The sequence below is a fragment of the Bombina bombina genome, chromosome 1 (genome assembly GCF_027579735.1).
Source record: "Bombina bombina isolate aBomBom1 chromosome 1, aBomBom1.pri, whole genome shotgun sequence".
NCBI lineage: Eukaryota > Metazoa > Chordata > Amphibia > Anura > Bombinatoridae > Bombina > Bombina bombina.
This window is the reverse complement of record NC_069499.1, coordinates 356,534,543-356,548,146: the sequence shown is the minus strand read 5'-3', so window position 1 is coordinate 356,548,146 and position 13,604 is coordinate 356,534,543. Positions and strand designations below refer to the sequence as shown.

General features: G+C 39.7%; 1 protein-coding gene across 2 annotated transcripts in view; it reads left to right on the top strand.

Moving 5' to 3' along the window:
• Positions 1-1,764, top strand: part of LOC128645319 (uncharacterized) — a 12,738-nt gene extending 10,974 nt beyond the window's left edge. The window contains exon 2 of one of the 2 annotated variants that reach the window (XM_053698224.1): positions 597-1,764. In XM_053698224.1, the coding sequence (XP_053554199.1) occupies positions 605-1,642 (1,038 nt within the window). In that variant the 5' untranslated portion in view covers positions 597-604 and the 3' untranslated portion in view covers positions 1,643-1,764. The remainder of the gene's footprint in view (positions 1-596) is intronic. The other variant, XM_053698225.1, reaches the window with a different exon arrangement.
• Positions 1,765-13,604: the final 11,840 nt, after the last annotated feature.

Genomic DNA, 13,604 nt, shown 5'->3' with positions numbered 1-13,604 from the left:
AGCTCATGCACGTAAAGTGACCTAGGACTGAGCACTGATTGGCTAAACTGCATGTCTGTCAAAAGAACTGAAATAAGGGGCAGTCAGCAGAAGCTTAGATACAAGATAATTACAGAGGTAAAAAGTATATTAATATAACTGTGTTGGTTGTGCAAAACTGGGGAACGGGTAATAAAGGGATTATCTTTCTTTTTAAACAACAAAAATTCTGGTTTTGGCTGTCCCTTTAACATAAAATGTACCAGCTGCTACTGCCTTTGATATGATGATTATATGTATTCTAATTATCTGCATTAACCACTAAAGATTTGTGACTTGATAACACTGAATTGTTTTAGCTAAGTTCCCTAATGCTTCAAACACTGTTTTATCCTGAAAATACTTTTAATCCTACTTTGGTATTACACTTAATATGACATAACTATTTATAGGTTATATATAAGTTTTCAGGCTCCCTATTTAGTTCTGTTTGCGTCTTTTCGGGAGGCTTTTTTTTTTTTAGAAAGTGTGCAACATCTGACATTTAAACAATATGAATGTCTGTCAATGAATTATATTGCATTGTTTAAATTATAATGTACTTTTTTTTATCTCAGTAGCTATCATGGCTAAAATCGTCCCTAAGAATAAAGCCCCAGGGGTGGATTTTTGTGGTGTTGATCAATACTACTATATTGTACGGTCTGATCTAAACTGCTACATGAGATGCTCCAATTTCAACCATGGTGAAGACATTAATATCTTTAGCCTGCACCCCTCCTGTATAAATGGAGAGCATTACCTGGCTTTTGAAGATGACCACTTCTACATTATAAAAGGCAATTTTTACCGTCGTGTGACCAATATGAATACTGATGAGGGTTCTGTTGTCTACTCACTGCATCCCAATTGCAGTGGAGGTGATCACTATTTGTCTGCCTTTGGGTATTTCTACATCATTTATCAGAGCCGTGGTGTCTACCGTCGTACCAAAAACATGAACAAGGATGAAGATAGTGAAGAATTTACACTACATCCAGATTGCAAGAATGGAATCTATTATTTTGGTACTAAAAATTACTACTACTTTGTGAAGCCTCATGATGAGTGGGGAATTCAGTACTATAGATGTACTAATTTTAATACAAATGCAGATGCTGAAACCTTTTCTTTCCATCCTAGTGTTATTAACTTTCTTCCTGGAGGTTTAGCCATCATTCATGGAAAATCTTATGGGATCTGGGAATGCATTAAAACAATCACCAATGATTCTGAAACTCCAATTACCTGGGCAAAGAAGATAACGCATAAAGTTGGCTATGATAAAGAGAAGATGTCAAGTGTAGAACATAACTGGAAGGTGTCATCCACAGTGTCTCTACAATCTGGAGGTTTGACAAAACTGATTGTACAGGGCACACTCTCTATTACAGCTGAATATGGAGGTTGTTCTGTCAACACAGAGAAAGAGAATTGGAGTGAGGCCACTGAAATTGAGGAATCCATTAATGTGACCCTGCAACCAAAGAAAAAACTGTATATCTGGCAGTATGTTCTTGGCATAGGTACAAAATCAATCTTATATTGCCGTGACATGAAATTTGAGGATCATCCAGACCCCCCAACTGAGAACCCACTGCCCCCTTCTACTGGGACTCTTTAATTACCTTCAATCAAGTGCAATAAATCATACTTATTGACACTACATTTTTGTCTTTTTTAGAATTTCTTCTAATCCTGGTTTTGTATATCTAAAAAAATTAAATAAACAAAATACAAACATTATGAGACAATATAATTATGTGTTTACAGAAATTGTAAAAGGGGAATAAATAGGGGTCGAATTATCAATGTGCAAGTGGACATGTCCGCCGCACTTCCGTAAATGCAGACAGCATACACAGTCGCCATTTATCAATGCACAATGCACAAGGATTTCACTAGCAATGCTTGTGCAATTCCGCCCGCTGCACATTCGCAGACAATCGGCCGCTAGCAGGGGGCGTCCATCAACCTGATCTTATCCGATCGGGCTAATTGTTCTCCGCCGCCTAAGAGGTGGCTGACGAGTTAAGGAGCAGCGGTCTTAAGACCGATGCTTCTTAACTCCTGTTTCGAAACTGCTGCATTTGGAATGATTCAGGGCTTGTTAAATCGGCCCCATAGTATTGACATCTAGTTCTGTTGGAATCACAATAAAATATATTACAGTTTTTTTCTGATAAAATGAATGTTCCCTAACTAAATAAATCAATAATAGTGCAGTGGGAGTTGTCCCTATCAAACATCATTAATAAACCATTATCAATTAAGAGGAAATATAATACATTTTCTGCAAATTTACAAAGCTTTTATAACTCAAAACAGAGATTTAAAAAAAAGTCAAATGTTGTATTATCTACATTTTACACTGTAGCAAATGGGATGAGCAGGGGCCAGTTCACTGACATTTGGGTAACACTTCCAAGACCTTCCAAGTTACAAATGATCAATTATATGAAGAAATGTTTAGTGCTAATTCTTCCCTATCTACATGTATCACTGCAGTAATAAAAGAGCAGTCAGATTTCTGTCACCCAGCGATTCTTGAAAGAAATACTGGGACGCTTTCACATCCTAGGACACTCTATTTGTATCTGTTTAATGTGCCTACATTTATTAAAAACAATATATGGTCCATATGCGCACCCATAGCATAACTGTTATTCAGTCAGTGTCTAAAAGCTGTACTGTACATTTAGGCGAAACGCGTAAGATTGGAGCTTACCTTGCATCCAGAAAGCCTACTCTGCAATAAACCTTTTTACTGGCACTTGGACTCAGCCTTCCTTTTTCCTCATCTGTACATTTAGTATTACATGGAAACCAAATACTACTGAAGTGAAAAGGGCAGCGGCTCATTGGCTATGGCATACCCCTTGATAGTAGTATAAATATCTATATACTCTTGAACGAAGATTCTTTTTGCTTCTGTGCAGTAAAGTTTTACAACGGCAATAAAATCTAGCTCTGTATGGGCACCTTAAGTGGCAAACATTTTACTGGTGTGAAAGAGCAGCATTCAAATATGAGCATTTGCAGAAAGGTCCTATCAGTCAATGAACGCTAGCAGCTAGTCCCCTAGGAAGTTCCTGTCATCTAATTACCATTAGTAGGAAGTGCACACCTCATACAATTTTATCAGTTCCATCTTAAATCTAAATCAGCTAGATTACGAGTTATGAGCGCTATATGGTTTTTAACGACCGCAACAAAAGCAGCGTTATTTCACCCCCTATAGAGCTGCCATTACAAATTTTTAAAAAGTTCTCAAAGTCCAGCATCTGGGATCCAAGGTGTGCAATCACAGGGGCACTGCAAAATACCCCCAGTAAATGTAACAAGAGATAGTAGTCGCACCACCAAGTTCAATGAATAGTTTTCTTTATTGAGCCAAGATGAAAAAATCAGCAACGTTTCGGACACAAGATTTAGGACTTGTGTCCGAAACGTTGCTGATTTTTTGATCTTGGCTCAATAAAGAAAACTATTCATTGAACTTGGTGGTGCGACTACTATCTCTTATTACAAATTTTTACAAATCCGACTTGTGTGGGCGATATGGTTGCGTTGAGCTGCATGCCGCACCAAAAACAAGCACTGCTTTGACGTGCTCGTGCACGCTTTCCCCATAGACATCAATGGGGAAAGCGGGCTAAAAAAAACCCTAACACCTGCAATCGCGGAATGAACAGCTCCGTAACGCAGCCCCATTGATGTCTATGGGGTAAAAAAAAGTATGGTTTAAACCTAACACCCTGACATAAACCCCACGTCTAAACACACCTAATCTGCCGCCCCCAACATCGCCGCCACCTACATACAGTTATTAACCACTAATCTGCCGCTCCCGATATCGCTGCCACCTAAATAAAACTATTTACCCCTAATCTGCTGCTCCTGATATCGCCGCCACTATACTTAAGTTATTAACCCCTATTCCCCTGCACCCCAACATCGCCACACTATAATAAATTTATTAACCCCTATTTGGCCGCTCCCATCACCGCAACTAAATAAAGTTAAGTTATTAACCACTAAACCTCTGGCCTCCCACATCACTAGTACCACAAAATAAATATATTAACCACTAAACCTAACCCTAACGTATCCCTAACCCTAACACCCTCTAACTTTAACATAATTAAAATAGAGCTAAGTTAAACTTACAATTATTAACTAAATAATTCCTATTTAAAACTAAATACAAACTTACCTGTGAAATAAAACCTAAGCTAGCTACAAAATAACTAATAGTTATATTGTAGCTAGCTTAGGTTTTATTTTTATTTCACAGGTAAGTTTGTAGTTATTTTAACTAGGTAGACTAGTTAGTAAATAGTTATTAACTATTTATTAACTACCTAGTTAAAATAAATACAAACTTACCTGTGAAATAAAACCTAAGCTGCCTTACACTAAAACCTAACATTACAAAAAATAAAAAACACTAAAATTAAAAAAATAAAACCTACCATTACAAAAAATAACAAAGAAATTATACAAAACAATAAAAATGATTCCTATTCTCATCCCCTTTTAAAATAAAAAATAACCCACCCCAAAATAAAAAAAAACCTGATCTAAAATAAACTACAAAGGGCCCTTAAAAGGGCCTTTTGTGGGCCCTTAAAAGGGCATTTTGTAGGACATTGACCTAAGTTTAACAGCTCTTTTGCTAAAAAAGAAATTCAAACACCCACTAACAGTATACAAACCCCCACCCCACAAACCCACAAAATAAAAATAAAGTAAAACCTAATCTACCCATTGCCCTGAAAAGGGCATTTGTATGGGCATTGCCCTTAAAAGGGCATTCAGCTCTTTTGTTGTCCATTAAAAATAAAAAAATGCCTATTCTATAAAGAAAAACCCACCCAAAACGAAAAAAAAAAACATTACACAAAATAACAAACAAATTATCAAAAAATAAAAAAAGAATTATACCTAATCTAATAGCCCTATCAAAATAAAAAAGCCCACCCAAAATAAAAAAAAACCTAGCCTACAATAAACTACCAATAGCCCTTAAAAAGGGCCCTTTGTAGAGCATTGCCCTAAGTTTAACAGCTCTATTACATGACAAAAAAATACAAAGACCCCCCAACAGTAAAACCCACCACCCAGCTAACCCCCCAAAATAAAAAACCTATCTAAATATCTTAGCTACCCATTGCCCTGAAAAGGGCATTTGCATGGGCATTGCCCTTAAAAGGGCATTGAGCTCTTTTGCATTGCCCTTAAAAGGGCATTTAGCTCTATTAAGAAAGCCCAAACCCTAAACTAAAAAAAAAACCCTTAATAAAACCTAACACTAATCCCCAACGATCCAGTTACAGTTTTTGAAGTCCCACTTGAAGAATCTTCATCCAGGCGGCGAGAAGTCTTCATCCAGGCGGCGAAGTCCTCATCCAGGTGGCGAGAAGTCTTCATCCAGACGGCATCCTCTATCTTTATCCTGGCGACGCAGAGCAGGTCCATCCTGAAGACATCCAGCGCGGAGCATCCTCTTCATACGGTCACCTCTGTATAATGAATCTTCAATGCAAGCTATGTGATTCAAAATGGCGTCCCTTGCATTCCTATTGGATGAAAGATTTGAATCAGCCAATAGGAATTAGAGCTTCTAAAATCCAATTGGCTGTTCCAGTCAGCCAATAGGATTTGAGCAGCTCTCATTCTATTAGCTGTTCCAATCAGCCAATAGGATTTGAGCAGATCCTATTGGCTGATTGGAACAGCTAATAGAAAGAGAGCTGCTCAAATCCTATTGGCTGATTGGAACAGCCAATAGGATTTTAGCAGCTCTAATTCCTATTGACTGATTCAAATCTTTCAGCCAATTGGAATGCAAAGGACGCTATTTTGAATCACGTACCTTACATTGAAGATTCAGTATACGGCGGCGACTGTATGAAGAGGATGCTCCGCGCCGGATGTCTTCAGGATGGACCTGCTCCACGCCGCCTGGATGAAGATAGAAGATGCCGGCTGGATGAAGATAGAAGAGGCCGTCTGGATGAAGACTTCTCGCCGCCTGGATGAGGACTTCACTGCCTGGATGAAGATAGAAGAGGCCATCTGGATGAAGATTTCTCGCCGCCTAGATGAAGGTCCTTCAAGTGGGACTTCAAAAACTGTAAGTGGATCGTCAGGGTTATTGTTAGGTTTTTTAAGGGTTTTTTGGGTGGGTCAGAAATAAAAAAGAATTACACCTAATCTAATAGCCCTATCAAAATAAAAAAGCCCACCCAAAATAAAAAAACCTAGCCTACAATAAACTACCAATAGCCCTTAAAAGGGCCTTTTATAGGGCATTGGCCTAAGTTTAACAGCTCTATTACATGGCAAAAAAAATACAAAGACCCTCCAACAGTAAAACCCAACACCCAACCAACCCCCCAAAATAAAAAAACTATCTAAAAAAACATTTGTTACCCATTGCCCTGAAAAGGGCATTTGTATGGGCATTGCCCTTAAAAGAGCATTTAGCTCTTTTGCATTGCCCTTAAGAGGGCATGTAGCTCTATTAAGAAAGCCCAAAGCCTAAACTAAAAAATGTAACAAGGTAGAGCCTTGACCAACGGTTGTAAGATTTCATCCAGCCACTCCGATAAGTGCTCATGCATGGACCCTATCCCACTCACGATGGGCCTGCCTTATACATTTTCCAGCGACTTATGCACCTTAGGTAAATGGTTGAACAATGGGATGACTGGATGTTCCACATACAGATATTGGAGTGTTTTAATGTCAATCAAACCCTGCTCCATAGCTCCATCAAGTAGGTGCATAAGTTTACGACGGAAGTTTTTCGTGGGGTCCTGTCTCAACCTCTCATAATTCTATGTGTTCCCCAGCTGCATCAGAGCTTCATCTATGTAATCTGATCTATTCACAAGAACAACTAAGCCCCCTTGTCCGCTTGCTTAATCACAATGTTTTCATTGTCTCCCAAGGACTTTAAGGCCAACTGCTCATTTTTGGTTAAGTTCTTCTTAACCTGTCTCTGAGTCTGGGAAAGAGTTCTCAAGTCTACCTCTACTCTTTTGTAGAATGTTTTTACTATATTCCCTCTGCTCTGTATGAGGTAGAAAGTGGAGAGATTCTTATAACTTTTTCCCACTACCGATGTACTTCTGTCATCCTCTGTAAAACCTTCACTTTCTAACCCCCTCAGTGCAACGAGGTCACAAACTTTGTGGAAATTGAACTCAGTGTTCCCTAACGTCTGGGATGGTACAGCATTAGTTTCCTTGTCTACAGATGAAAAGTGCTTGCGTAAGGTGACATTACGTATAAACCTGTTCAGGTCTAACAATCGGCTAGATTACGAGTTTTGCGGTATGAGTGAAAAAGCAGCGTTATGGCTCTTTTTCACTACCGCTGGTATTACGAGTCTTGCAGGTATATCTGTACCTCACACTTTTTTGGCCGTAACGCAACGTAACTACCGCAGCTTTCAAAAAGTCCTTTTTCAATGGGACTTCCATAATGCCGGTATTACGAGTTTGCCTGGGAGGCCAAAAAGTGAGCGGTACAGCCCATACCGACAAGAGCCATACCGTAAACTGAAAGTCAGTAGTTATGAGTTTTGCGCTACAAATCTGTAACATAAAACCCATAACTAAAGTGCTAAAAAGTACACTTATACCCATAAACTACCTATTAACCCCTAAACCGAGGCCCTCCCGCATCGCAAACACTAAAATAAAATTATTAACCCCTAATCTGCTGCTCCGGACATCACCGCCACTATAATAAACATATTAACCCCTAAACCGCAGTACTCCCGCGTCGCAAACACTAGTTAAATATCATTAACCCCTAATCTACTGACCCTAACATTAACTCAACCTACATTACTGTTATTAACCCCTAATATGCTGCCCCCAAAATTGCCGCCACTATACTAAAGTTATAAACCCCTAAACCTAACCCTAAGTCTAACCCTAACACCCCTAACTTTAATGTAATTAAAATAAATCTAAATAAAACCTACTATTAATAACTAAATAATTCCTATTTAAAACTAAATACTTACCTGTAAAATAAACCCTAAGCTAGCTACAATATAACTAATATTTACATTGCAGTTATCTTAGGTTTTATTTTTATTTTACAGGCAAGTTTGTGTTTATTTTAACTAGGTTATTAACTATTTACTAACTACCTAGCTAAAATAAATACAAATTTACCTGTAAAATAAAACCTAACCTGAGTTGCACTAAAACCTAACCTTACACTACAATTAAATAAATTACATTTATTAAATACAATTAACTAAATTACAAAAAACAAACAAACACTAAATTACACAAAATAAAAAAGAAATTATCAAATATTTAAACTAATTACACCTAATCTAATAGCCCTATCAAAATAAAAAAAAGCCCCCTCAAAATAAAAAAACCCTAGCCTAAACTAAACTGCCAATAGCCCTTAAAAGGGCCTTTTGCTGGGCATTCCCCCAAAGAAATCAGCTCTTTTACCTGTAAAAAAAAATACAAACAACCCCCCAACAGTAAAACCCACCACCCACACAACCAAACCCCCTAAATAAAAACCTATCTAAAAAACCTAAGCTCCCCATTGCCCTGAAAAGGGCATTTGGATGGGCATTGCCCTTAAAAGGGCATTTAGCTCTTTTTCAGCCCAAACCCTAAGCTAAAAATAAAACCCACCCAATAAACCCTTAAAAAAACCTAACACTGACCCCCGAAGATCCACTTACAGTTTTTGAAGACCCGACATCCATCCTCAACGAAGCCGCAGAAGTCCTCAGCGAAGCCGGCAGAAGTCTTCATCCAAGCGGGCCGAAGTCTTCATCCAAGCCGGCAGAAGTCTTCATCTTATATCTTCATCCATCCAGCACGGAGCGGCTCTATCTTCAAGACATCTGGCGCTGATCATCCTCTTCTTCCGACGGCTCTTCTCGAATGAAGGTTTCTTTAAGTGACGTCCTCCAAGATGGCGTCCCTTGAATTCCGATTGGCTGATAGAGTTCTATCAGCCAATCAGAATTAAAGGTGAAAAAATCAGCCAATAGGATTGAGCTTGCATTCTATTGGCTGATTCGATTTCGTGCTTTCCGGGTCAACAAAGGATCATCACCTTAGAGAGATTTATATCTGTATTTTACAAAAACGGTACTGTTAGCCCTTGTTGCTCAGTGAGAACAATGCTGATTGTGAATGTCCAAAAATAAGCACCATGAGCCAAACAAAGCAATGCGCTATTGCACTTGTTGTTTCTTATATTAACTCAGCACCCAAACACAGAGTGTATTATACCACATATATATGCAAACTTGGCCCTTTGAATAACAACTTGGGGCCCACACAGTTCCCGGCAGTTCTAATACCCCACTCAGCCCAACACAGCCTTACCCTCTGAGTACACGTCCCAGCTCACCATTCCTTGAACGACGCTCTCTTCCGGACGCCTGCCCGTCCACTGCATGCGGATTGAGCATCCTCCTCGTGCATTTGGTGATGTCACTGGACTAGGCGACTTGTACTTCCTTGTTGTGGTAGGTCTAAGTAACGAGATCTCTTCATAATCACTCCGCCTTTGCCCTTGTCAGTGCTGGTGGCTTCAGTGGGGTGCGATACAGAAGGTCCCTGTGTAGTCTGCGTATTTCTCAGACTCCACAGGCTCCGCTGTTGGGGCGCATTGCTTGGCTCAAAGTCAAGTGCTATATGTCCCAAAATCACAAAAATCAGTCCAAACGGCTGGGGGGTATAAGAAGGAGCTTCCCCCTGTAACTACTGGATATCCAGATGGCAGTGCAGCACAAGTTACTGGCTAATGGCAAACAATAACATAGCCAAAAAATGAGGTACTTCGCCAGCAACTTTAAAAATAAAACTTGACTTTTATTACAGGATAAACAATAAAATACTCATAGTCCCTAAAATTCACTCTCACACTCATACTTAAGAACCCTTCACCGGGTTCTGATTGGTAGAAACATCAATTAAAATTTAAAGGTACAGGGGTATACACTCTTCATTATACATTTGATATGATATAAGCATTGACTTTATATTACAGCTATTATGGCATGGCATAAACTTTGACAATCTATTCTGGTTAGTAACAAACCTTAGATATTATACATAAGCATATGTGCCATGAGTCATGTATGTAAAAAACAAACTCCTCGTTATTACAGACTGGGACTATGTACCGGTGAGCAAACTGTACTGTGAAAAATGCAATATAACTGTAAAGGTAAGTAAAGGTTTGGAATGTAAGTGGAACACAACTGCAGTTAACTACCTAAAATTACATATGTATCACTCCACTGATTTGAGCACACTATGGCAATTGAAAGTGTATCAAATTTATCACAGTAGAGAATGAGGTTTATCAGATTCGCCTAGTAAGTTATCTTTAAGGCAGACGAATATAACTCCCTGAGATATCGTTACCTTCAAGAGTGAGTATCACAAACTCAGGTTTATGTGTGAGAGACTTTTATATCACCACTTGTAAGCTTACTTATGTTACCTAGTAATAAAGTTCACACATTTGCAGAGGAAAATAAATCTAGTATAGCATGAAGAGCAAACAATCTTACTGTGTCCGTTGAGGCAGATAGCCGAAAGTAAATGCAGCCGGGAGGAGGAGTTTTTCCTATTCAGAGTAGCTTTCGCTATTCAGCCTGGCCAGATGACGTCATCGGCACTTTTACATGGCTTGCGATCTCAGCTGACAACAGAACACATAGGCCTAGATTTAGAGTTCGGCGGTAGCCGTCAAAACCAGCGTTAGAGGCTCCTAACGCTGGTTTTGGGCGCCCGCTGGTATTTGGAGTCAGTGATTAAAGGGTCTAACGCTCACTTTTCAGCCGCGACTTTTCCATACCGCAGATCCCCCTACGCCATTTGCGTAGCCTATCTTTTCAATGGGATCTTTCTAACGCTGGTATTTAGAGTCGTTTCTGCAGTGAGCGTTAGAGCTCTAACGACAAGATTCCAGCCGCCTGAAAATAGCAGGAGTTAAGAGCTTTCTGGCTAACGCCGGTTTATAAAGCTCTTAACTACTGTACCCTAAAGTACACTAACACCCATAAACTACCTATGTACCCCTAAACCGAGGTCCCCCCACATCGCCGCCACTCGATTCAAATTTTTAACCCCTAATCTGCCGACCGCCACCTACGTTATACTTATGTACCCCTAATCTGCTGCCCCTAACACCGCCGACCCCTGTATTATATCTATTAACCCCTAACTTGCCCCCCACAACGTCGCCGCAAGCTACTTAAAATAATTAACCCCTAATCTTCCGACCGCAAATCGCCGCCACCTACGTTATCCCTATGTACCCCTAATCTGCTACCCCTAACATCGCCGACCCCTATGTTATATTTATTAACCCCTAATCTGCCCCCCACAACGTCGCCGACACCTACCTACACTTATTAACCCCTAATCTGCCGAGTGGACCTGAGCGCTACTATAATAAAGTTATTAACCCCTAATCCGCCTCACTAACCCTATCATAAATAGTATTAACCCCTAATCTGCCCTCCCTAACATCGCCGACACCTACCTTCAATTATTAACCCCTAATCTGCCGACCGGAGCTCACCGCTATTCTAATAAATGTATTAACCCCTAAAGCTAAGTCTAACCCTAACACTAACACCCCCCTAAGTTAAATATAATTTTTATCTAACGAAATAAATTAACTCTTATTAAATAAATAATTCCTATTTAAAGCTAAATACTTACCTGTAAAATACATCCTAATATAGCTACAATATAAATTATAATTATATTATAGCTATTTTAGGATTAATATTTATTTTACAGGCAACTTTGTAATTATTTTAACCAGGTACAATAGCTATTAAATAGTTAAGAACTATTTAATAGTTACCTAGTTAAAATAATTACAAATTTACCTGTAAAATAAATCCTAACCTAAGATATAATTAAACCTAACACTACCCTATCAATAAAATAATTAAATAAACTACCTACAATTACCTACAATTAACCTAACACTACACTATCAATAAATTAATTAAACACAATTGCTACAAATAAATAAAATTAAATAAACTATCTAAAGTACAAAAAATAAAAAAGAACTAAGTTACAGAAAATAATAAAATATTTACAAACATAAGAAAAATATTACAACAATTTTAAACTAATTACACCTACTCTAAGCCCCCTAATAAAATAACAAAGCCCCCCAAAATAAAAAATTCCCTACACTATTCTAAAATACAAATATTACAAGCTCTTTTACCTTACCAGCCCTGAACAGGGCCCTTTGCGGGGCATGCCCCAAGAATTTCAGCTCTTTTGCCTGTAAAAAAAAACATACAATACCCCCCCCCCAACATTACAACCCACCACCCACATACCCCTAATCTAACCCAAACCCCCCTTAAATAAACCTAACACTACCCCCCTGATGATCTTCCTACCTTGTCTTCACCATGCCAGGTTCACCGATCCGTCCTGGCTCCAAGATCTTCATCCAACCCAAGCGGGGGCTAGACATCCACTGAAGAAGTCCAGAAGAGGGTCCAAAGTCTTCCTCCTATCCGGCAAGAAGAGGACATCCGGACCGGCAAACATCTTCTCCAAGCGGCATCTTCTATCTTCTTCCATCCGATGACGACCGGCTCCATCTTGAAGACCTCCAGCGCGGATCCATCCTCTTCTTCCGACGACTAGACGACGAATGACGGTTCCTTTAAGGGACGTCATCCAAGATGGCGTCCCTCGAATTCCGATTGGCTGATAGGATTCTATCAGCCAATCGGAATTAAGGTAGGAATTTTCTGATTGGCTGATGGAATCAGCCAATCAGAATATAGTTCAATCCGATTGGCTGATCCAATCAGCCAATCAGATTGAGCTCGCATTCTATTGGCTGATCGGAACAGCCAATAGAATGCGAGCTCAATCTGATTGGCTGATTGGATCAGCCAATCGGATTGAACTATATTCTGATTGGCTGATTCCATCAGCCAATCAGAAAATTCCTACCTTAATTCCGATTGGCTGATAGAATCCTATCAGCCAATCGGAATTCGAGGGACGCCATCTTGGATGACGTCCCTTAAAGGAACCGTCATTCGTCGTCTAGTCGTCGGAAGAAGAGGATGGATCCGCGCTGGAGGTCTTCAAGATGGAGCCGGTCGTCATCGGATGGAAGAAGATAGAAGATGCCGCTTGGAGAAGATGTTTGCCGGTCCGGATGTCCTCTTCTTGCCGGATAGGAGGAAGACTTTGGACCCTCTTCTGGACTTCTTCAGTGGATGTCTAGCCCCCGCTTGGGTTGGATGAAGATCTTGGAGCCAGGACGGATCGGTGAACCTGGCATGGTGAAGACAAGGTAGGAAGATCATCAGGGGGGTAGTGTTAGGTTTATTTAAGGGGGGTTTGGGTTAGATTAGGGGTATGTGGGTGGTGGGTTGTAATGTTGGGGGGGGGGTATTGTATGTTTTTTTTTACAGGCAAAAGAGCTGAAATTCTTGGGGCATGCCCCGCAAAGGGCCCTGTTCAGGGCTGGTAAGGTAAAAGAGCTTGTAATATTTGTATTTTAGAATAGGG